A 25,275-nucleotide genomic window follows, 5' to 3' on the forward strand; every position below is an offset into this window, starting at 1 on the left:
CAATCCAGAAACAAGTGAAATTACACGTGTACTGTGAGAGCTCTCAACAGCAAAGACAACTAGAATTCTCTCATATATAATCAAATATAACTTGTTAAGGATTTCACTCAAAATGTGCAATAGGGAAACCTAGATATTTGATATTTTGATACCCTGAAGAAAATAAAAAGAAAATTATCTTAATTAGTTTCAAAAATTCTGTTTGTTCTGAATTGACATCAATTTCTAGAATCTTTTCTGGGGCGATTATAATGTATCTATAGTAATTAAAACTAGATTAGTTATTAGTTAGCAACTTAATTTAGGGGCAATGCAGGTTTGTTTCATATTCGGAACATATTTTCCCCCTTCTTAATTTGGTATCTAAAGTTATTACATGATCTGCAGTATGCATTAAAACACATCAGCACAGATAGGGTGCTATGCATGTGTGTTAGCTATTTGCCCTAAATGAGAAAACCCATTCTAGGAGTAATGAGCTAGCACTTAATCCAAAGGCCAGATGGCTACCTTAAATGCTTTAGCTATCTTAATCTCCAAACCAAACCAGAAGCTTTGTTGTTAGTAAAATGAGTTTTCACATGCACTAAGTGGTCTCATTACTTAGTATAATGGATATTAGAAATCACTAGGGTAACACGAGTGGCATTAAGCCACGGACTGATTAGGAAGAGATATATATTAACTTCAAATAGAGCCTTAAAAAAAAAGATAAATACATAAATAAAAACAAAGAAAGATATATAAAGACCCTCCCCAATCCGGGGTCAAGGGAACAGGTGTTGAGACTCCAGCAAGTCCAGGAGGCTGTATTGTTGGGGGTGCTCCTAGAGCTTGATACTAAATGGCTGTGTGCAGCCAGTGATCTGGAAGATGCTGGTTGCCTGGAGCAGACCATATTCTGTCACTGATACTGTCACATTTGCCTCAGTAAATCTTTCAGGTAAAGTGTTGGTTAGAGAAATTAAACAGAGCTGGGCTGCATGCAACTTACAAAACTGTTTTCAGCAACTGCCTGCTGATAAATAGATATGAGGGTGCAGAATCCAGACATGCTTTCATCATAACCTGGTTGCCAAACTGTAAGGAGGATGCCTAGAGCCCTTACCTAGCTTTAACTGCTGGAGGATACTTATCTACCAAGAGGTACATAACAGTTGGAAATTGCCAGCCTGGCTTAAGTCAACTTGTAAAAAAATGAAAAGAGAAAGAAAATAAAAGGAAAGAAAAGAAGGATTTGTGGAAATAGAGAAAGTGATTCTAACTAAAACTCTGTGAGGGAAGATGTATCTGCTGATCCAAACAATCATTTTGAAATTGAAGTCCCTGTTTTTAAAGTTTCATTATGAGAGATTCTTTTTACATAAATCTCCTCCATCTGGAATGCATTTTACTTCTCCATAAACAGAGAACTGGACTAACTGTGAATGATTATTTTCTTAAGGGTAATGCTCTCCTAAAGAAAGAATCCCTTTAATATAAACCATATGCTAGTATCTTTGAAAGAAAAGATATTCTTCAGGAAATTAGTCGTCTATATCAGATCAAAGAAATGGAACGAAATGGATTCTAAAGCTTATGGAGTTTATAGCCTCAAATATTTTCACTGTAAGCATGTAGCTTATAAATATGACTGCATGACATTTCACTGTATACACAACTCATTTTTTAACATCATATTACTCTTGGTATGACATTGATCTCAACCCAAGTCCTGGCCTGCCCACGGAGCAAGTGCCCCCCTCATGTTCTCTACCCATGCTTCTAAAATGGGGGCATGCATATTCTCAGAGGATCTAGCATATGTACTACCTTCTCCGAGCTCAACAACATCATGACATGCCGTTGAAAACATATTAAAGTTAACACCAATATGAAGGTGTGCTCTACAGGGCTAGGGAACCTTAGTTTTGTCCACTGGTATATTCCCAGGGCCTAGAAGAGTGTATGGCACTTTGTAGTGTCTGCCACATTTTCAACAAATGAATTCCATAAAATCCATAAATACACCTGTGGGGCACTATGCTAGGAACCAAAGATACAAAGTCCCTACTGACAAAGATCTTAGACATTCTACTAGGAAGGATAATAAATACGCAAAGTAATTAGTTACAGCTTGTGATAGGTGCCATGAGGGAAATAAATAGGATACTGTGATAGAGAATAATAGAAGAAATCTCCTCAGATATGGTTTTAGACTAACTAGCTAGTTAGGAGAAGAAATGTGGATAGATTTGAAACACCTTCTAGATGTTTAGCCAACAGCATTCACTGTTGGCCTGGACGTGGGCCATGAGAAAAAGGCTGATTCCTAGGTATTTTGTCTTTCTAGGTTTTGCTATTGCTTCTATTTTGTTTTAAGTTTAAGCAACTGGGTGATTTGATAATACCATTTATTGACGTAAGACATAAAGGAACAAATTTTGAAAGGAAAGGAAAAATTTTCATTTGGAATATGTTAAACTTGAAGAATCTATTGACATCCATTTGGAGATATCAATTAAGCTGCACAGTGGCTGGCAAAGAATAGGTGCTTAATAATTAAAAGAACTAAATAACAAATCAAACATCAAAATTACACAGAATTGAATTTAAAAATGAGTCTACAACGGTTTCTTTCAAACCCCAAGAACCAACATCCATAGAGAAATATTAAAGGGAAATTTTAACTGAACATTATTTAATCAATGGACCTAATTATTTTTAATGGAGCTACTGAGATCAACTACTTGTTTTAGTACTGTGTAGGTAACACCTTATGATAACAGTAGATAGCAATAAACTATTACTAAAAAAAAAAAAAACGTATCAATAAAAGTTGACTTTCTAAGAATTAAAGCCCAAAGTAAACAATTTAAAGATACCTCTGCTTCTTGGTCGAACTGAAAGCTACATCTAAGAACAATGCCTTAATAAAAAATCTTTTTTCTACTAAAAACAAATCAGCTTTTACTATATTAGAATGCACTTATTATATAGTAGTGCAGGCACTTTGGAAGGTGGTACTTCAGCTGAAATAGCATTTGTTGAACATTTGGATTCAATGGCTGATTCCTGCTCCTTTCCTGTGTGCTGCTTCCAGGTGGCTAGAAAACAATCTAATTCTTCCTACCAGCAGAATGTAAAATAGGTTTCTATCAGACTTGATTGTCAACCTTTGGAATAGGACGTATAAATAACAAGCATTAAATAGACTCATGTATTACTTTGCAAATAAATTTCAGAAAATAATTACCTTAATTTAGACTATAATTTGAAGGAACGATCTAGAGCAGGGTTTCTCGATCTTAGCATAACTGATATTTTGGGCTCAATAATTCTAAGCGGTGGGGACTGTGCCATGCATTGGATGATTTTTAGCAGCATCCTTGGCCTCTACCAGCTAGATGCCAGTGGCACACCACTACCTATTCTCCCAGTTAAACAATGAAAAATGCCTCCAGACACCGCCAACGTCCCTTGGGGAGCCTCCAATTAAGAACCACTGACCTAGAGTCACTCCAGTTACAGGTTAAAACCCTACATACATCAATGATGGAAATCACTGTAAGGATTCATGGTGGCCATGATAGCCAAGACCACCTCAATGATCCCCACCTCTGGTATTCACAGTTCCCTCCCACACAGTATCAGGGTTGGTTTATATGACCAATAGAAGACAAGAGAAGAAGGCACATGATTTCCAAGGCAGGGTGTGTAACTTCTGTCTTTCTCTTGGATCACTTGCTCTGGGAGAAGCTGGCTGCCATGTCATGGCAACATTCAAGGAGCCCTATGGAGAGACTGCCTCCAAGGTCAGGAATTGAGGCCTCCAGCCAAGAGCCATGTAGGATAGGGACTTCCCACCAAGAGCTACCTGAGGAAGATTTGAAGGAGATCCTCCCACCTCAGTCAGGCCTTCAGATGACTACAGCTGTAGCCAACATCTCAGTGACGACCTCCTAAGAGACCCTGGGCCAGAGTCACCCAGCTAAGCTGCTACTGACTTTCTGACACACAGAAACCGTGAGATAATCGATGCCTGAAGCCATCAAGTTTTAGGATCATTTGTTATGTAGCAATTGATAACTAATACAGAATTATATCTGTCCCAAACACTAAAATAATGAGTTGAAACACACCCTGGCAGGGGGATAAATCCTTACACTTCGTAACAGAATCACTACATTCTTTACCCAAGGACACAAATGATGGCTTAGTAGCAATTTATCTTTTCCAGGAAAAAGGGGGGCCACTGAGCACCGAAACTGTCTCTCTTGAATTTAGGGTATGGTTTTAGGGCTGGGGGTGGGGGAAACAGAATAGATTAGTAACTTGATTTCTGTGGTAAGATAAACGATTTTCCACAAAGAAGTCCTTGAAGATCTTGATGGAGATTCACATACCAAAGCTGGCAGCTCACTGTTCCTTCTTTCCTGTGATATAGCCACTAAACACAGGGCATTTCAGTAGGAAAATTTCAGATTTAGTTGTGGCTCAGGCTCAATGGGGATGATCCAGGAGAATGACGGAAAGTCTGAAGGAATGCAGTTTCCTCAGATCGTTTCTAAACCCACAAGTCAAGTCACAGGCATGCCTCCTACTGACACAGGCACGTTTGTTATCCCACTTTGCACATTAAAAAGCTAAATTAATTACTAAGTGAACTTGGATTAAGTGAATCTTCAAATTTTATCTTCCTGGGAATAAACAATATTCCAAGAAAATACATCCCTATTTCTTACATAATTTGGAAAGCGTCTTGCACTGAAACTATCTCTGAAGGTGCTATGGGCTGAAATGCGTCCCTGCACAAATTCCTGTGTTGAAGTCCTAACACCCAGGACCTCATGATGGAACTGTAATTAGGAAGAGGGTCTTTAAAGAAGTCATTACATTAAAAAAGGGTCATTAGGGTGCACCCTACTTCAATATAATTGGTGTCCTTGTAAGAAGAGATTAGGACACAGACACACACAGAGGGAAGGGCCATGAGAAGACACAGGGAGAATACAATCATCTATAAGCCAAAGAAAGAGTGCACAGTGAATCAGCAAGAGAACTAACATAACTAACTCCATTTTTGTTTAAGGGGCCTTTACCCATTCCTGCACATGGGCAAGGGGAACTTTAGAGCACTGAGATAATATGCAAAAACAACAATCAGGAAGTTTTTAAAACTAACTCTGAGATTAAAGGAGAAATGTGTGAACTACTACGTTTTGTTAAAGATTTATAGGAGCACCGTGACTTGACTAAGGACAAGGATATTCCCAACCTCCTCAGACCCTTGCCGGCGCCCAGATGTCTGTGGTCGTCAGTTACCTCTTCATCCCAACCCTCTCCCCTTCTCCCTGCCTTAACATAAAAACAGCCTGAAATGTGTTCTGACTTGAGAGGGTCCTCTGGGACGCTAGTCCACCATCTTCTTTGTTTGCTGGCTCTCCAAATAAACCTGCTTTTCCTCCTACCAACTCTCGTCTCTTGTGCGTGGCTTTCAAGTGGCACGCAGCCGAACTTGGGTTCAGTTATGAGAGGCCTCAGAAGAAACCAATCCTGCCAACACCTTGCTTCAGACTTCTAGCCTCCAGAATTGTGGAAAAGCACATTTCTGTTATTTATGCTGCTCCCAGTCTGTGGTACTTTTATATCGCAGCCCTAGTGAACTAATCCAGAGGGCTTTATGGTTGCCCTTGTGTTTGCTGGGTCCTCTGTGATCCTGAATCTGGTCGCTTCCACTAATCATAGCAACCACACCATCGGTAAATTAATGTGCAGACCATGATGTTATCTCAATTTTAAAAAGCATGTCGCAATGACACTAGATCCTCCAAATTATCCATCAATGAACTGTTAGAACTGAGGTCTCTTTTACTCTGGCCTTCTTGACTTTTACCAATACTTCAGAGCAGGGAGAAAAAAAAGGGAAGAATTAATTTGAACAACTTAAGTGGAAATTATTGAACAATGAAGTCCTTCTTCAATCTAACAGTGGAAGGGGTTTCTGAAACTTGATGACCATAATCCAGGGCAAAAGACTTACTGGAGGAATGTCCATTGTGTTGAATATGGGTTTAGAGATGATTTGCTGTGACAGTGTTGAAGCTGAGCAGCTGGGGTGGAGAGGGGCAGTGTCCCTGAAGTAACAGAGACCTGGCCATCACTTAGGATAACATTCTCAGGTGAACAGGTACAGCTAGTCAAACTGAGGAGGAAAGTAAAGCTTTCATGTTGAATAGCTAAGGAGAATTTTTAGGCTGGGTGTGGTGGCTCATTCCTGTAATCCCAGTACTTTGGGAGGCTGAGGCTTCCAGCAATCCTCTTGCCTCAGCCTCTCAAAGTACTGGACAACGTAGTGAGACCCTAGTCTCTAAAAAAAAAAGTAGTTACTCTTTTAAATTAGCCTGGTGAAGTAGTGTGAGCCTGTAGTCCCAGCTGCTTGGGAGACTGAGGCAGGAGGATGCCTTGAGACCAGGAGTTGGTGGTTGCAGTGAGCTATGACTGTGCCACTGCACTCCAGGCTGGGTGACAGAGCAAGACCCTGTCTCAAAAAAAAAAAAAAAAAATTTAAAGAGGAGTCATAGTAGTGACAAATTATTCCAAAGTCCAAATCCCACAGAAAATAGCAAGGTAGGAAAAGGTCAGTTTACCACATCTAATGCATTGAATGTTTACTATGCCTAGTGCCGGGATAAGTGCTCAACGTGCACACCATTTAATCTCTACTCCGATTCCATTGACAGGTGTTATTATCATGCCCAATCAAAGATAAATAAGCTCAGAGAGGTTAAATTACATATCCATAAAATAAGACATAGAGTTATACATTTCTGTATGATAAAATGATTAAAGTTACTTACACATTACCTTTTTTCTTTTCAAATGTGACTACTAGAAAATTTAAAATTACATGTAAGCTTGTATTATGTCTACAGAACTACATCTATTAGCTTCTTAAAATCTAGGAAGAAAAGTAATTCATTTGCTTAATCACAGTAGACATTTAACTAGAAATCTAAGGAATTAAAAGCTTCTGGTGCTTTGAAACTTACAAAACGAGATGAGTTATCATTTTTCACAGTCTTCGCATTTCCAAATGATTCCAGAATTGGATTTGCTTGCAAAAGCTGCCGTTCAAGTTCCCCCTAAAAGACATTACACACACACACAAATAAAAGCAGATGTACGTTAATCTAATGTCTTTACTAAGTCATCAGGGAAAAAATTTCTAAAAAAGAAACTGCATCTTTTCCTCAGTTCTTTCATTCTGTCTGCCATCCAGCAACTTTTGTTGGCTTCTTAATCCTGGTTATGATAATGGACTCTACTAAAGGAAAAAATTAGCATCTATAAAGTGATCACAAGGAGAAAGAAAAGTCATGCTGAACAAAGATCAACTTAAGCATGGGGCACGTAAATCAGGCAGAGATTTTCGAAAATAAAACAGATTGGCTTTCATGAAATGAAATTTAGCACGACACTTCAATTAAGAACATATTAATACTTCTGTTTATTTTAACTCTGCCTTCTTTGAAAACTTTAAGGCAGTTAATTTAACAGTTACCACTGTATTGATGTAGCACTTTCCAGTTTTCCAAGGAGTTTCATATACTATCTCTATCATATAGACAGGGCAATGTCTTCACCTCCACTTTCAGAGGATGGTGAAGACGTTGATGCTGCTAACTTGCTCAGATTTAAAAGGCTAAGTAGAGAGGATTCGGTAAAATGTCTGCTTTAGTCGGTGTCTTTACTTATATGTAAATTAGGCTATAAAACAGATTTTACAAACAAAAGGCGGAAATATATTAATATGTACTTTAATCATGAAACACAATAGAAAGCTGTATGAGAAAGCATGATGCCATCTCTGGCCATGAAAAGCACCACAAGTGATGTTGTGTTTCTGGAATGTAATTTCAGAATTATATTTTATGACTTAAAAAAATCTACTTTTTCCAAACATAAATCTTACCCCTATATTTTAAAATACCCACAGTATTTTAGACCTAAAGAAAAACTAACTAAATAAAAGCTGCTAGGAAATGCGATACTCTAAGCAAAAAAGATGAATATAAAGAACCTCACATAAGGCTTTTAAATTAGTGGCATTTGGTACGTGATGCACTCCATCACCATCAAATACAAAAAAAAGAACAAATATATGTCATCCGTACAGTTCTGTCACGCCACCCTGGTGTGGACTGTCACTCAGCTGAAAGGGTGGGGAAGTGTTCCTCAAGCACATTACACAGGAAGGGGACCTGCTCCGCCTACATCCATTACAGCATGATCTGGACTGTCCTCATGTTCACAGGTCTTAACTACAATCTGCAACCGTGTTCAACTGAAGCCAGTCAGGAACCAGTCTTGTCGAGAACCTCAAGCTACACGGATGTCATTACATGGCATCGGTTTATTTTCTTGGTGTTAGATAGTTTCCTCCCTGTACAACAAATCTTCTGTTTTCCTCACTTCAAAACCCTTACCAGACTATTTTTCCTGTAAATTTTTTTTTTTTTTTTTTGAGACGGAGTCTTACTCTGTCACCCAGGCTGGAGTGCAGTGGCGCGATCTCGGCTCACTGCAAACTCCGCCTCCTGGGTTCATGCCATTCTCCTGCCTCAGCCTCCCGAGTAGCTGGGACTACAGGCACCCGCCACCATGCCTGGCTAATTTTTTGTATTTTTAGTAGAGATGGGGTTTCACCATGTTAGCCAGGATGGTCTCGTGCTGTAAATTTTTCTAAACCATTACCTGCTGCCAAGCTGTCTTAAGCATGGTATCCTGAACAACTTTGATGACTGAGAGCCATTGTTAAAAATGCCAGTCAGGGGCCAGGCGCGGTGGCTTACGCCTGTAATCCCAACACTTTGTGAGGCCAAGGCGGGCGGATCACGAGGTCAGGAGATCGAGACCATCCTGGCTAACACAGTGAAACCCGTCTCTACTAAAAATACAGAAAAATTAGCCAGGCGTGGTGGCAGGTGCCTGAGGCAGCAGAATCGCTTGAACCTAGGAGGCAGAGGTTGCAGTGAGCAGAGATCGCGCCACCGCACTCCAGCCTGGGAGAAAGAGCGAGAGACTCCATCTCCAAAAAATAAAAAATTAAAATTAAAAATGCCAGTCATTATTCGGTGATAGACTGCCTTCCTCCACGCCCCCGGGGTCAGCAGTCAGTTCCATCAGCATTCCTATGACCAATATCTTGCAAAGCCCTTGGTATACTCACTTTGCATTAACTGTTTCGGTCTCTAAAAGCCTTTTTTTTTTTTTTAAACCTAATTCAATCTATGTGATGAGAATGTGGAAACTTGGAAAAACACTGGCATTCTAGTAAGTGGGACATTACCTTAATACTAAATATCTACTGCTAGACTTTGGATTCCTTAAAATCACACACCATCCTACTAAATCATAAGAAAAAGAGTTTGATAGTCCATCTTTAAAGAGTTTTCCTAACTTGGAGGTAAAACCAGTAATGCATATCTTACTTTAATATTACTTAGATATGGCTAAAAGGATTATTTGAGTCAAATTTTTTATTGGTTCTTTTCTTTTCCTGTGTATGTGTGTATGAGAGAGAGAAACAGAGAGAGAGAGAGAGATCCACTGATTCTATTCTTCTTGGGTTGGCTTCAAGTAACCTGGTTGTATCCCCTGTGCCTAACTCGGTCAGTATCAGGTCAAAATGATGCTTGGCAAATGTTTTGCTGAATGAATATATAATCAGAGGTTCCACGAGTGTCCAACTCTTTAAATGTGAGGACATTTTTTGCTTATCTGTGATGGTGGATATCATGAAAATTATGCACAAACCTTTTTTTCTTAAACAGCTCATCAGCTATCGTTAGTGTATTTTATGCGTAGCTCAGGACAATTTTCCTTCTTCCAGTGTGGCCCAGGGAAGCCAAAAGGTTGGAACCCAGAATTCTAGAACTATCTGGGGAGGGGATGGTGGTGAGCCAAAGGCAGCAAGAAGATTTATGGGTCCTCAGAGTTACCATGGTAATGGTGACTCAGGCACTCCTCCGTCCCTGTTGCTGGTCCCACTACATTGATAGTGTCATGGGATCACTCCTACTAATGGATTTGTGGACATTGGTGAGACTGAGTAACGATCTCAAAAACTCCCCAGATGAATCCCCAAAAACCTGGTACAAAGCCAACTATCATAACATATAGAAATTAACATTGAGATAATTTCTGTGTTGAACAATTTCATAATTAGATAAATGGTGCTAATAGATCTCAACCAAATTATGAAGGCATTTGTAAACCATCAGGGGGCAGTGACTATTCACTTTTCCTCTAGAATTGGATGGGCAATGTCCCTCATTTCTATTCTATAATGTTATTTTGGAATGTGGAAAACAAGTAGCCTTAGCTATTGAAATGATTTTTAAAGTTCTAAATATTTAGAGTTATATACTGCTTTCAAAGTTTACCAGTCATAGTGAAAATTATACTCCTGGGTTTATTACATAGTATATAATATACACTTGCTATATGATATAGCATGAGTTCGAAATGGTTAAAAATATATACCTCTTTCAAAAGTCCAGTTCAGACAGCAAGGGGACTCAAGCTGAGATCGGGCTGTACCTTGCAGGCCTGGCAGGGCACAGCTGCAGGAAGGTTAAAAGCAGGCAGCAGCAACCAATCACATGTTGAAAACCAGACTCTAATCTCAACTGGCAGGCTCTCATTACTTGCTACTTGCTATCTATCACCTTTCTGTCTTGGTTCAGCACAGTTTAAACCAGGATGGCGAAAGATACAAAGTCGTCCTGAAGATGACTGGAAACACAGGGAGACAAGTGGGTTGGCTTGAAGGTATCGTGGGTTGCCTTGAAGGTATCATTTGTAGGGGACGGTCAAGTTTTAGAACTTAATCATTTTCAAATCTGCTCTGAAATTCACTGTGTTGAGGCTTTGTGAACTCTGTGCTAGACTTTGAGGGTCTCTAAGAGCAACCTCTAATGAGGAAAGAGGGCACACAGAAGCTGTACTTGCAGCTGGTGGATACTAAGGGGATATAGCCAAATAAGACCTTTAATTTTGTTATAAAAAGTACACCAAAAGTTCATTGATAAATGTTTATTTCAAGTTTACTTAAGTATTGTCACTTTAATTTTGAAAACTGATTTGCTTATATTTGTTCATATTTCAAAAATGAAGATGAAATTTAAAAGGTAAACATAAAAGACTGACCACACCACTCACTAGGATGGCTTTAATAAAAACACAGACAACGCCAAGTGCTGATGAGGATATGGAGAAACTGGAACTCTCACATGTTCCTGGTGGGAATGTCAAATGGTGCAGTCTCTTTAAAAATGTTTAACAGAATTACCATATGACCCAGCAATTTTACCTCTAGGTATCTACCTAAGAAAAATGAAAACATATGTTCTCACCATAACTTGTACATAAGTGTTCATAGCAGCATTAATTACAATGGGCAAAAAGTAGAAAAAAATCCGTATCCATTCACTGATGAATGGATAAACAGAACATGACACATATTTAATATTATGGAATATTATTTGGCCATAAAAAGGAATGAAGTACTTATATGTGCTAGAATCTGGATGAACCTTGAATATATTATGCTAAAAGAAAGAACCGTCAGGGAGGACCACATATTATATGATTCCATTCACACGAAATGTCCAGAATAGGCAAATACATAGAGACAGAAATTAGATTACTGCTTGCCAGGGGCTGAGGGTAAATGGCAGGTGACTGCTAATGGGTATGGAGTCTCTTTTGGGGTGAGGAAAATGTTCTAAAATTGATTATGATAATAATTGCATAAAGTGAATATACTAAAAACACTAAATTGTACACTTCCAATGGGTACATTGAATGGTATGTGAATTATATCTCATTTAAATTGTTTCAAAAAAAGAATGAGTAGATAAACAAGCAAATAAATAAAGGACTGACAAAATCAGGAGCCTAGAAATGCCCTCCCCTTTGGGTTTACAGTTCATACTACTGTTTAGTGATAAAATGCTGGATGTATACACATGGTTCCTTGGGATTTAACTTTTGCTTATAAAGTTCAATGTAAAATCACAAACCAGTGGTATCAAATCAACCAAAAGAAACTGTGGCCTTGGAAAGTACAGACTTTTCACACTGTAGCTATAACTTTAAGGCAATCATTCAAGTGGGGTGAAGAAGTCGCAGACAGGGACACCCAGCAGGGGGAGAAGTAACTTCTTGACGGTACCCTTCCAGGGTGTGACCATTCCCTACCGTGCTGTTAAGTATTTCATGTTCCTCAGTTGTGTTGGGGAAGAAAAATTGAGAACGAGTATTCTTCTAATATTTCTAAAAACATCAGCATAGCTACTGCTTAATTACGATTAAAATCACCTTGGAAAAGCAGCATTGAAGATTGTGTGCACAGTGGACACATGCAGTACGACATGCAAATCGGCAATGACCGGGAAGCATGGCCCAAAGAAGCTGCTGCCTTCTTTGGGAGAACCTGCTTCCCAGGGATTGATTTGACTCAAAGTAAAATCTAGGTGGGGGTAGGCATGCTACTCACATACAACAGGGATCCACTCTGTAGTTTAAAATGACATCGAAACAAAATGTTAACAACAATGATTTATGTGTTCCATAGGGAATTTGGAAAACCTAAATCTGTGTATTAATTGCTTAACATTATTTCAATAGCAACACAAGTACATATTAAAATGACATTTAGCAAGTACCTCTAAAGCATAAAGAAAAGCTGGTTTCTGGTCCAGATTTTCCTTCTTTAATTGGCAAAGAAGCTTTTAAATATCCTACAGGATAATGATTATTTCATTTACCCTCTTCATTTGTATCACTGGTCTATTCTGCAGCTAAAGGAGCAAAAGGACATCCTAGGCCTTCATAGGTACAGTACAGCTTGGGTGGCCGGCAATCTCTTAAGAATCTTAAGAAAGATATCTTAAAATCTCAGTGTCTATGACAATTCCTTAGATATTTACGATTATTTCTTTATATTAACAGATCATTTCCATAGCTCGATATTATTGTTTCTTGCTTTATATCAGCTTTGTATCATTATGTTTGTGGAAGACCAACCAAAACCATTCCAATGCTAGGGAAAGGATTAAATCCAAGTATAGATGTCCTACTCTATCCAAGGTATCTGGCTCAGGTCTGCCCTCCTTCTCCTCCCAGGTAGTGAGAAATGGAGGTCATGCTATGATTCTTGGTTTGTTCACTGCTACGGTCTGTGGAGCTAAAAGGCAGGAATCTGAAAACTAGGAAAAATAACAGTCTTCCACAACTTGCCCAGCATAAAGAAAATTGTAATTGATTTTATTTTACTTATTTATACAGATGAGGTCTTGCTCTGTTGCCCAGGCTGGAGCACAGTTGTGTGATCATAGCTCTCTGCAGCCTCAAATACCTGGGCTCAGGCCTTCTGTCTCAGCCTCCCAAACAGCTGGGACTATAGGTGCGTACCACTGTGCCCAGCTCTAATTTATTTTATATATTAAATATAACTGGGCCTTCGGTTTAAAACATATACAGGCACAAACTGTGCCATGCCATAAAACTTTAACAGATCAGAAATTTGTTAGCTCCAAAGGTACAACTTTTAAAGGGGCAGCCCCAAATTCAAAATGTAGTGGAGGGGCACAAAGCTAGGTTTCCATGTGTCTGGTAAGTATTAAAATAATTCCACCTAGTAAATGACATATGAAACCATAATTTTTAGGCTTCATAAACATGCAGTTCAATGTCATGATAAAAGGGCAAATAAATATTAAAATTTATCGAGAAAACAAATTTAAAGCAAAACGGCATGCGCTTCTCAAGAAAGAATAAGGCTCTAAGCAATAAATTTTCAAAATTAAAATTTTTTAATGACAGATTTCACTTAGAACCAGTGGCATTTGATTCTAGCAGAGACTCAATCTACAGACAGAAATTAGTGCAAACACTCAAGACTAAGAAGCATAAAGAAGAGCACTTGCCTGGTGTTTCACTGGTTTAGGCGATTCCTGCTGTTCATTACAAACAGACAAATGCAAATGTTAGCAAGTTTGAGTCTTTGCCTAGCAGTAAGCCATTTCCAAAGCACCAAGCCAATGTGCAGTTGAGAACAGTGGAAGCTGGGTTGGCTGGCGTTCTCTCAGGCTGTATTAACTACCACTTCTGCATGTCTAAAAATTAAGGAGAACTGACATTTCTATTCTTGCCCTTTTTCTGTCATCACTTCTTCCCATACCTCTACCCTCCCCTCAAGCTGCTGTGGGTAGTAGCAAGAGGCTACTGCAAGTTCAGAAAGAACTGCTGAAAATAGGCAAGCATCTTCTTTTGGTGGAAAATAAGTCTTCATAAGCACTGCTGAACAATTCTCAGCAAATCTTTGCAAGAAATTAGGCAGCAAGCCACAACCATAATTCCAGTTTGCCCTGTCAGAAAGCCTCTTTAACAGCAATTTCCTCATATCCTAGCCTCTGGAGTGGAAAAAAATGTTGTTGGGTAGGTGGCGGGGAGCAGGTGGAGACAAGGGAGCTGTCAGTTATAGCAGTGTGGAGAGTAGACTGGCTTCCTTATTTTTGTTTCTGAAATTATAAAAGAAGAAGAAGATTTAAAAAACAACAGAGCAGAAACTTACAGGAATATTATGGTCCTTTCTTCCTTTATGTGAAGAAGCAACATGGGCAAGGTACTGAATAACTTTCTTTGTATTTTCTGTCTTCCCAGCACCTGACTCACCCCTGAAAGAAAGAATTAATATAGGCTGCTTTAACGAAAGCACAGCACATGCATTCCAAAATTACAACTGATAAAATTAAATTGTATTGGAACAATAATTAATAAAAATAAAAAGAGTATAAATAGAAAAAATAACTATCGGCAGTAGTTAGAAAAGAAAATCATCCTTGTAAGAGGTATTAAATAATAAACCCAAATAATTCTTTTTTTTCTTTGAGACAGAGTCTCACTCTGTTGCCCGGGCTGGAGTGCAGTGGCATGATCTTGGCTCACTGCAACCTCTGCGTCCCGGCTTCAAGGAATTTTTGTGCCTCAGCCTCCTAAGTAGCTGGGATTACATGCACACACCACCATGTCCGGCTAATTCTTATATTTTTAGTAGAGATGGGGTTTCACCACTTTGGCCAGGCTGGTCTCGAACTCCTGGCCTCAGGTGATCTGCTCACCTTGGCCTTTTAAAGCACTGGGATTACGGGCCTGAGCCACTGCGCCCAGCCAACCCAAATATTTCTTGATAGATGCCAGTTAAGAGGACACAGGAAAATGTTCACGACACTCTTTTTTTCCCTTGGGGGTGGGGGGGTTCTACCAGAGAAGTGAAATTTATTAGAACATTCATGAAGAAAACTCCTCCGTACCATAAACATATCCAGCACTACAAACAGAGAACCCCTAAAACAATTAAACTAATATGATTTAATCTGAAGGAGCTGAACGAACTCTGAGATGCCTGCTGGTATTGATACTCATCTTCAAAGCCACTGAAAGCCTTCTCAGATCCCCCTCTCAGAGCAGGATAGTGACGATTCACTTCCTGGTGCCAATGTTGCCTCATAGGCTGGGTTCCTGGTGGCAGGGGCTATAGCCTCATATATTTATTTATTTGTGTTTTGTTTCTTTCTTTTTTTTTTTTTTTGAGACAAAGTCTTGCTCTGTTGCCCAGGCTGGAGCGCAGTGGCGTGATCTTGGCTCATTACAACCTCTGCCTCCTGGGTTCAAACAATTCTCCTGCCTCAGCTTCCCAAGTAGCTAGGACCATAGGCACACGCCACCACGCCTGGCTAAGTTTTTGTATTTTTAGTAGAGACAGGGTCTAGCCATGTTGGCTAGGCTGGTCTCAAACTCCTGACCTCAAGTGATCCACCTGCCCAGACTGTTTTGTTTCTTTTTAATCCTTGTAACTTTTCCCAGTGTTGACATATAGGCAGACATAATTTGTTGTCAAAATGAGTAAATACTGTGAATTTTGTTGTGAATGAGGACAAATGCCACCATTTTAAATGATTCACATTTACAAGCAAGGCTGGCACATTTCAAAAGTTTTCATTTCTACTCACTACTAGGCTTGAAATTCAGACAAGCTGCTACACACACAGCAAGACCTGAATTACAGCCTCTGCTCAAACACTGAAGCTCCCCTAAGACATGATCAAAGCAAACCTAACTTTACAGTCAACAAAATTCTTAATTTGGATTATAATAAAAATTTCAATATCTAATTAATTTTTCTTTAAAAAAAACACCCCAAACTCAAAAATGTTATTATATACCTTGCCAATGAATAATCCCTAAGCATTTAATCTAAGGATTGAAAATCTAATTTTTCTAACAAATCTGGACTCTTTCTTGGAATTGTACTTAGAATTGCACTATTTGGGCCGGCCACAGTGGCTTATGCTGGGACTTTGGGATGCCAAGGCTGGAGAATCGCTTTAGCCCAAGAGTTCAACATCAGCGAAGGCAGCATAATGAGACCCATATCTACAAAAAAAACCCACAACAAATTAGCTGGGTGTGGTGGCTCCCACCTGTAGTCCCAGCTGCTCAGGAGGCTGAGGTGGGAGGATCTCTTGAGCCTAGGAAGTTGAGGCTGCAGTGAGCTGTGATTGTGCCACTGCACCCCAGCCTGGGCAACAGAGCAACACCCTGTCTAAAAAAAAAAAAAAAAAAAAAAAAAAAAAAAAAAATTTTTACTATTTGAAGTGTCCAAAACTTAAATTTTTTGGTAGTTTACTGAAAAATTACTGGTTGCATTATCTTCTTAACTCTGCACCCAGATAACCACAAACTCAACAGCAGGGAACACTGGGTGAAGGAACCCTAGTGATCAACTGTTTGCCTCAGTAAAGAAATTTTCTTCTCTGGGCCTCAGTATCCCAAATCTGTAAAATGCAGGCATTGGACTAGATCCTTTCTAGCTCTAAGAGCTGACAATTCTAGATATAACCCCCTTAATGGTTTATAAGACTATTTCCTATGTGAAGCTTATTAACCACCCCTCATGCTATCGTAACATTAGTTCCCTTCTGATTTGCCACCCACAAGTGTTTGAATCTTAGGTACTCCAATCTACCAAACTTTTATTTTAAGGTTTCTGCCCACTATTCATGCTAAAAGAGGCCTTTCTGGCAACCAAGATTACATCAATCTGTACTCTCATTTTTATATCATCTGTATTATTAAATCCATCTGTTGTTTTCTTTTACAACTTTGAATGCTTCACTTTTTACAGCTGAACCTTCAATCTGAAAAAAATTTTATGATTTTAGGTAAGAATTTAATCTAATTGTTTCCCCTAGATGATTCAGCCCACCTCCCAATATCAATGACTGACAAAGACATTCATTCTCAGGTGATATAAAATGTTATCTTTTAGACAGGCATGGTGGCGGGCGCCTGAAATCCCAGCTACTCGGGAGGTTGAGGCAGGAGAATTGCTTGAACCTGGGAAATGGAGGTTGCAGTAAGCCAAGATCTTGCCACTGCACTCAAGCCTGGGCGACAGAGTGAGACTTCATCTCAAAAAAAAAAAAGTTATCTTTATCTTATTCTTATTCCCCATACATGTGGCTTATTTCCAAGCCAGCACCATATTCAGTGGTTCTGAAACGTGACTAACCAGAGCACCCACCATTATCCTTCTTTTCGAAAAGAGCAAAAAGAAATCAAGTAGACTCTGAGGTTTTTTTTTTAGATAAACTTCAAATAGTTTTTTTCTGTTATCTCTTCCCCATCTCCCTGCCTCCCAAATAAAAAACGATAGGTAGAATTTTGAGTTAAGTGGTATCAATATTCATCTTATTTTTTTTTTTTTTAGGAGAAATGATGTCTTCATCCCTGTGTCTCCCAGGTATAAGTTTTGTATTTTTCTAAGTTCAAAACAAGCAAGGATCATGTTTGCCTTATTTATCCTTAAAATCATAGTGCCTAGCAGAGTTAAGTGCTTGATATAGACTGCGGAGTCAATGAATGAATGTAGGTCCTACATATTTTTAAAGTTTATTCCTAGGCTCTTTTTAATAATTTTTGTTCCTATCAATCTCTTTTCATCACCATTATATTTTCCACCTGGCTACTATTGGCACATAGATAAGAAAATAGTTTCTATTCATTCATTCAATCACTTATTCTTTCAACAAACATTTGCAAATCAACTTCTATGTGTCAGGCACTCTTCTGAGTGCTAGGGATAGAGTGTGAATTGAGTCCATGTCCTTGTGGGGCACAAGGTTAGAAAAACATACATAAAATAAATAAGACCAGATAAGATTATTAGATTACAAGGATATAAGGAATGCTGCAAAAGACACTAAAAGGAAAAAGAGAAGGAAGGACAGCCCCTCCTCTAGATATGAAGGTCGGGGGAAACGCTCTTGAAAGATGAGCAAGAACTGGCAAGTGAAGAGCTGGGGAATGTGTTCAGGAAGATGGAGAGGTACATGCAAAGACCCCAAAGCAGAAAAGAGCTTGGCATAGTCCAGGGACTGATGGCCAGGTGCCAGGATTTGATATAAATAACAATCAGGGGAGGGAGTGGCGAGAGAGACAGATGGAGCAGGAAGGGGAGGGGTGCCATGGACCCTGGAGGTCATGGTAAAGAATCTGGGTTTTATTCAAGTGTAATTTCTTAATAGCTATGACAGTGGTCTCTCTGTTTTGTTCTTAACAGTATTAGAAATACTGAGTGTTTCCATATTAATCGTGATGTTGGCTGTTGGTTTCAAAAAGATAATTTCTGATTACACCAAGAAATGGGCCTCTTTTTTAGACTGATGATGACTTGTCTCAAATATAGTTATGATTGTTACTTTCCAGTCTGGTTTGTCTCTGTGGTTTCCCAGCTAACCCCCTCAATGGACATGCTTCAGTGTGTCCTTAAAGCATTTTTTCCTGCCTGTCACACTTACACAGCCATACTTCAACAATTGCTTATGAACTCTGCTACATTTTACATATTTCGGGTCTAAGGTAACTCTGCTATAGAAAATATGACTTCAAAGATAGATACATTCAAAATCTTACTGTTGAGCTCCCAAGAGGATAGATTATGGGTCTTATATTGCCCACTATAAAATGGGGATAACAGCTCCTAATGCATAGGGTTGAAGAAAAAATACAGCTCAACTAAAGCATACAGGTGGCATTCAATAAACATTATCCATTATTGTCCACTCAAATATTCATCCACTATACATGAGGTGATTTGAATTACTAAACTTTGTGAATCAATAATTAGGACAATGGTTAAGAACCTGAGCTACAGAATCAAAATGACCTACCTAGATTCAAATCCTTCTGCCACTCCCTAGCTATGGAGCTTTAGGCAAGTTACTTGGTTCTCTGAGGCTCAGTTTATACGCCTTTAAAATGAGACTTCATAGGACTGAGATAATGCGGGAAAGGGCCTAGCACTGTCCTGGCCAAAAGGCTCTCAATAAATGGTAGTGGTGATACCAATAGTTATGATAATCTATTGGTATCAATAGATTAATGATCTATTATCATGATGATCATGATGATGATGATGAAGATGGTAATGGAAATTTTTAAAATCTGATTTTAATGAAGGAGGTGGCAGGATCAAAGGACTATAAATCTTGGAAAAATAGAAAAAACAAAATGAAACAATGAGAAATGGCACATCTGTCCCAGATGGAAACAGAGGAGGTAACTAAAAGCAGCTTGAACAAAAGCAGAGGGAAAAGAGCCAAAAAGAAAGCTCAGCAGACTTCTAAGAAAATTAGGAGACTCCTCAGAAAAGTGAACAACAGGCCAAGACCTCAAAGAGTGAGGACAAAGGGAATCTGACCTCATTTCCATCAACAAAATGAGATGTTAACGGTGAAGCAGTCTTACACTTTAAGTGGCTGGTTGTTTCAATGCTGGTCTAAGACAGGACTATGGTTAAGGGGAAAGGCTGCAGTCCCAGCATCGTGCTCTTTTGGAGAAGAAATCCTTCAAAGAGAGTGGTAGAAGTACAAAGCTAACAAGAACAAAGCAAGGAGGCTTCTAGCTGGGGGTGTCCTGTATCTGCTGAAGCACATTCGGACACAAAAGATCAGGTGTTTCTAAACATGAACATGTTTGCGTTTCCTCAATAGGTCTACAGCTTTGGCTTCTCAAAGGGATGTGCAATCCAAAACAAAAACATAAAAAAAAACAGCCTAAAGAAGCAGTGACGCAGATCATTAATACGTGACCAATTCTGAGACCTCTGAATCCCTTCCGGACCATGGGGATTTCCCCAATGAGAAACCCCTTTTTCAGATCTTTATTGGTAAAAATATTGGTATTTTATTTTGTCTGGATATTTGTAACATTGAATTCAGCCTAGCTTCAAAAATCACCCTCTGCTTGAAGTTGTTTTAGATAACCCCAATTTGAAAAACACCAGACACATATTACCCCCTATATTATCGATAACTATACAAACATGTAACATTAGTAGATGACTTCCTACAGTTTCCAAACTCTCTTTAGAAAGCAGCTTACTGGGAAGAGCAGAGATTTTGTGATTAAGATAGGCTTGGGCTCAAGTCTCCCCTATCGCACTGGCACTAGCTCATCAGGTCTTGGATAATGTGACAGTAAATGGACATAACAGAGGTATTGCAAAGACTAACGGAGAGAACACTTCCAAAGATATGTTCACTTTCCTTGCATATTTGCCTAGAACATTTTAAGTTCTATTTACAAGTTGATTTGATACCTCTTTTTCTTCCATAACGTAGATATCATCGAAAGTGAGACACACAGCTATAGCCATCTAATAATTCCCAAAGTTTTAGGACTTGAGGACATCTAAAATAGAGTCATTAGAAAAGCAAACTGACTAAATAGTTAACTAAATAATTCCCCCCCTTTTTTTTTTTTAACAAGAGGAAAGGCACACAAATTCATTTAACATGAGTGTGGGGAGAATCACAGAGTGATTGCCCCCTAAATAGTTATTCTCATACAGAAATAGGGTTTAGAGAGGCTGACAATCTGATCCAGAATCACATAGTTCATGGCAGAGCTGGGAGAAGAAAGAACACCAGAGTTCTATCTGACCACACAATGTTTTTTCAACTACATTACACTGTTGCCTTCGCTGTTTAATCAATTCTATCAATTTAGTTGCCTTAAAACTTTTAAGGTATGTTATTCCTAGCAGGAATCAACTGTTCTCAGTCCTGGCTGGCTGGCTTGGCCATCATTACTCAATGCAATATTTGTATATAATAGATAAGATTCCTTTAAAAAACACTGATTGTCACATCTTAATAGGCCATTGTGAGGCAACCATTATTTTATAATTTTTACATTATACCCAAATTTACTCAAAAGGAGTAAACCAACTTGCCTAAAGCAGTTAGAGTCATAAAATTTAAACAGAGTATTCTTTAAAAGGGGAGTTTAAGAGAACAGAGTAATTTCCTCATCAAGGGTGACGGCTTTGTGAATTTTAATTCTGATGAGAAGGAAAATCAACATGAGGATTACACTGTAGCAGGATTTCACCTCCAGTTCTATGGGGGTGCAAGTGTGAAAGACCACTGACTCCTAAGAGAGGGTGCATGCAGCCTGAGGGTCTTCACCACACACGAGAATACTAGGATACTCAGATAAATAAGCATTAAACAGGAGGCTTGCGAGTGGGAACTCACAAGGCCTGGCCTGAGTTTGTAGAAACAAAAGGTTACCTGGGGAACTATGGGCAGATAAGGCCAGAGTGTAAATTAAGAAGTTTATCCTTTTGGGGGAAAAGCAAATTACAGAATAAATGACTGAAAAAGTGAAATGCTGACCTAAACGAAGATGCTGAGGCAAAATTAATATAGAAAGTGTATTTGGGTCAAGGTTGAAGCCAGCTGCCCAGGACACACTTCAACTTGCCTTGGGCCTTTGTTACAAGCAGTTTTTAAAGGAAGGAGGGAACAAAGAGTGGGCTGATACAAAGCTGTGTGACAGGAATTCTCACTGGTTTACAGAGATAACATTGATTTGTGATTGGATACACATTGTTAAACCATAAGGGGTGAGTTATAGTGTCTAGTGTATGGCATTTTTTGGCTACTTGGCATCAGTCTGGAGCACACTTAACAGGTGGCTTTAAGAGGTAATTATCTAGTTCAAGGAGGGAGTGAAACTGTTGTTTCCTTCCAATGCCTCTCTGGGCCTGATAATTTAAAGGGACTTGCATTCCTCACATAAAAAGGCTTTCTTTCTCAAAAGCTTAAGGAGATGCTATCAAACTACTTAATACCGATTAAGAAATAATAATAAAACCATGTTGCATCTAGTTGTATTTATTTTTTATTTATTTATTTATTTGGAGATGGAGTTTTACTCTTATTGCCCAGGCTGAAGTGCAATGGCGCACTCAGCTCACCACAACCTCCGCCTCCCGGGTTCAAGCGATTCTCCTGCCTCAGCCTCCCAAGTAGCTGAGATTACAGGCATGTGCCACCATGCCCGGTCAATTTTGTATTTTTAGTAGAGACGGGGTTTCTCTATGTTGGTCAGGCTGGTTGAGAACTCCCAGCCTCAGGTGATCTGCCCACCTTGGCCTCCCAAAGTGCTGAGATTACAGGCGTGAGCCACCATGCCTGGCCTGTATTTTCTTTTGGTCGTACTATATGTATATATAGCGCTACATATGAAACGTTTGTGAAGTTGACTAAACAGTTTTTTAAGAAGAGAAAAGGCATACAAATTTATTTAACATGAGCATGGGGGGAAATCACAGAGTGATTGCCCCAAAATAGTTATCTTATGCAGAAAGCTTAATTAGCTTGGTGGTGGACTAAGTTTACGAAGACCCCAGTCACACGCACTTGGGGTACTGCATTTGGTAGATCCTCAAAGGCACCATGGAACATATCATATTTTATTAAATCTAAGATACATTTTTTCACTTTTTCATATTTTTCAGGTCACAATGTAACTTTATAATAGATATGATCATGAAAAGCTGTTACTAAATATCAGTGGTATCTAAAAACTTTTAAACTATAATGAGGTTGAGAGAGGTGGAGGTAGGTATGTACAGAGGGGACAGGAGAAGGAACTTTCTGGGGTGATGGTATTATTGTTTACATCTGGATAAGAGTTCAGGTTATACAAGGACTCAGGAAATGAATACTTAAGCTTTGTGCATTTAATTCTAAGTACATTTTGCTTCAAAAGAAAAAGATGAAAATACTGGGCTTCAGTTAACACTATATGCTTAAGTGCTTAGTGTACTGATGTCTATCTACAATTGAACTTGAAATGCATCAAATGAAGGGATTAATGGCCCACTAAAGTGGTATGAAAATCACTTTAAACTGAAAACATCTCAGCAGCCACATAAGGAAACATCATCTAAACTTTAGCAGAACCCCCAGTATATGCAGCTGCCACTGACCCCTCCCAGGGAGGTTCCCAGATTGACAAAAGCATGCCCTTTAGCACTGAACAGTGTGAACCCAGCTGTTCATTAGCATCAAACAGACCAAGAGAACCCTCCATACTTTCCCACTGAAGCCTTAAACTTCATGGGACCCTTTTGTCAGGGAGAGGATATACGCCTTTTATTTCTATAATTCCATAAGATACTCATCACTGAGTACACTTGTGTAAATAAGTCTTATCTTTTCTCTGTTAATCTGTCTATTGTCAGTTAACTTGCAGGTCCCCTGAACCCAAGTTGCAAGAGGAAAAGTTTTCCTCCCAACATAAACAGTATAAGAAGGACTGATGGATCACAGATAGGACAAAGCAAGTACAGTCAAATATTAACAGTAGAATCTAGGTGGTAGACACATGGGTGTTCACTGCAAAATTCTTTCAACGGTGCTTTATGTCTGAAAATATTCATAATAAAATGGAAAAAGCAATTTAAAAAAGAATGGAAGAAAACAAACATGGTACTTGATGACTGCCACTTTGTACCCAAGAAGAGATAAACCCAGGTGCTAGAAGACTTACCTCATAAATCCAAGTCTATTAATTGGTGACAAAGTACAAACTAAAATGGTGTTGATCATCTAATTATAAGTGCTAGCATCTGTACTGGTCACTTTGGGTAACAAAATAAGTACTCATGAACTTTCGTTCTGTCAAACAGCAAGTCATTCCCTCCCTAAGTGCTTCCTGCTTTCAGATGTTCCCAAAAGTCTTCATCAGATCACTTCATCTAAGAGAAGGTACAAGTCTCCACCTGGTTTTGGTTGTATTCCAACACATCCATGGTGGATCAACTAAAGTAATGGCTCCAATTGTTTCATGCCTCACTTTATGATGTTTCCCACCTGACTCACGCCATGCCTTGGCCATGTCTTGCTTGGGAATGGGACAGCAGAACGTGACACAAGCAGAAACTTCAACAATGCTTACACACTGGAGCTTGCCCTCTTGCTGCTGTTGAATGCTGCTACCACGTTAAAAGCCAGGGTAGACTGCCGGAGAAAGAGACGCCAAGTGGAGAAGAAACCAAGGCACCCCCACCAACAGTCAGCCAGCCATCCCACAGTTGTCTGCAGATGCAGGAGTGAGCCTCCAATGAGAAAGCTGAGCCTGGCCCAGATCCACAGAACCGCCCAGCTGAGCCCAATCCAACTGCTGGAAAACCTGTAGAACCGTGCTGATTTGAGCCACTAAGTTTCAGGGTAATTTGTTGTTCAGGAAAAGCTAATTTATATAACTCCTCAAGGCTAAACAATGCTAGCAAAAAATTCATATAACAAAGCCGACTGACTAACTCTCATCTTCTAAAACCTCCTATCCTGCCACTCCTCCCCTTTCTTATCAAATACCAAGTCTTCCACTTCATAGAAAAGAGAAACCATTAGATTAGAATTTTCTCAATTCACAGCTCCCCACCCCTACTTACCCGCATTGGTACTCATCTGCCTCCTTGGCCCCGTCACTGGAGAAGAGTCGTGCCCCCCATTAGGACCTCACTGTGCCCAGACACCCAACCCCTGTGCTCCGCACCTCATCGCCCTCCTTGCTCTCTCAATTCTCCTTCCTGCACCCATCCCAGCCACTCCCAAAATGTTATCTTCCTCTCATCAGCATTGAATCTTGCCCACACTAAAAACACCAAAAACAAAAATCGTATTGATCTCTTACCACAACTCAACTACTCTCCACCTTCCCAACTATCTGAAAGTAGTAGGTTCATACTTGAGTTTTCTAAAAATTGTATTTTATTTTTAACATTTTCACCTCCCCTTCTTGCCTCAACTGCCACCTGGCTTCTACCTCTGCACTATCCCCAATCCACTCCAGCACCCTCCACTC

At 39.4% G+C, this 25,275-nt stretch overlaps 1 protein-coding gene across 6 annotated transcripts in view; it reads right to left on the minus strand.

Annotated features, from left to right (window-relative positions):
- MYH10 (myosin heavy chain 10) overlaps positions 1-25,275 on the minus strand; it is a 155,176-nt gene that overhangs the window by 86,645 nt on the left and 43,256 nt on the right. For 4 of the 6 annotated variants that reach the window (XM_054535393.2, XM_054535397.2, XM_054535394.2 and 1 more), the window contains exons 5-7: positions 14,624-14,726; positions 13,977-14,006; positions 7,032-7,124 (exon numbers count right to left, since the gene is read on the minus strand). In XM_054535393.2, the coding sequence (XP_054391368.1) occupies positions 7,032-7,124; positions 13,977-14,006; positions 14,624-14,726 (226 nt within the window). The remainder of the gene's footprint in view (positions 1-7,031; positions 7,125-13,976; positions 14,007-14,623; positions 14,727-25,275) is intronic. The other 2 variants (XM_009251285.4, XM_063718012.1) reach the window with 1 other exon arrangement.

This window comes from Pongo abelii, chromosome 19 (genome assembly GCF_028885655.2).
Source record: "Pongo abelii isolate AG06213 chromosome 19, NHGRI_mPonAbe1-v2.0_pri, whole genome shotgun sequence".
NCBI classification, from domain to species: Eukaryota; Metazoa; Chordata; class Mammalia; order Primates; family Hominidae; genus Pongo; species Pongo abelii.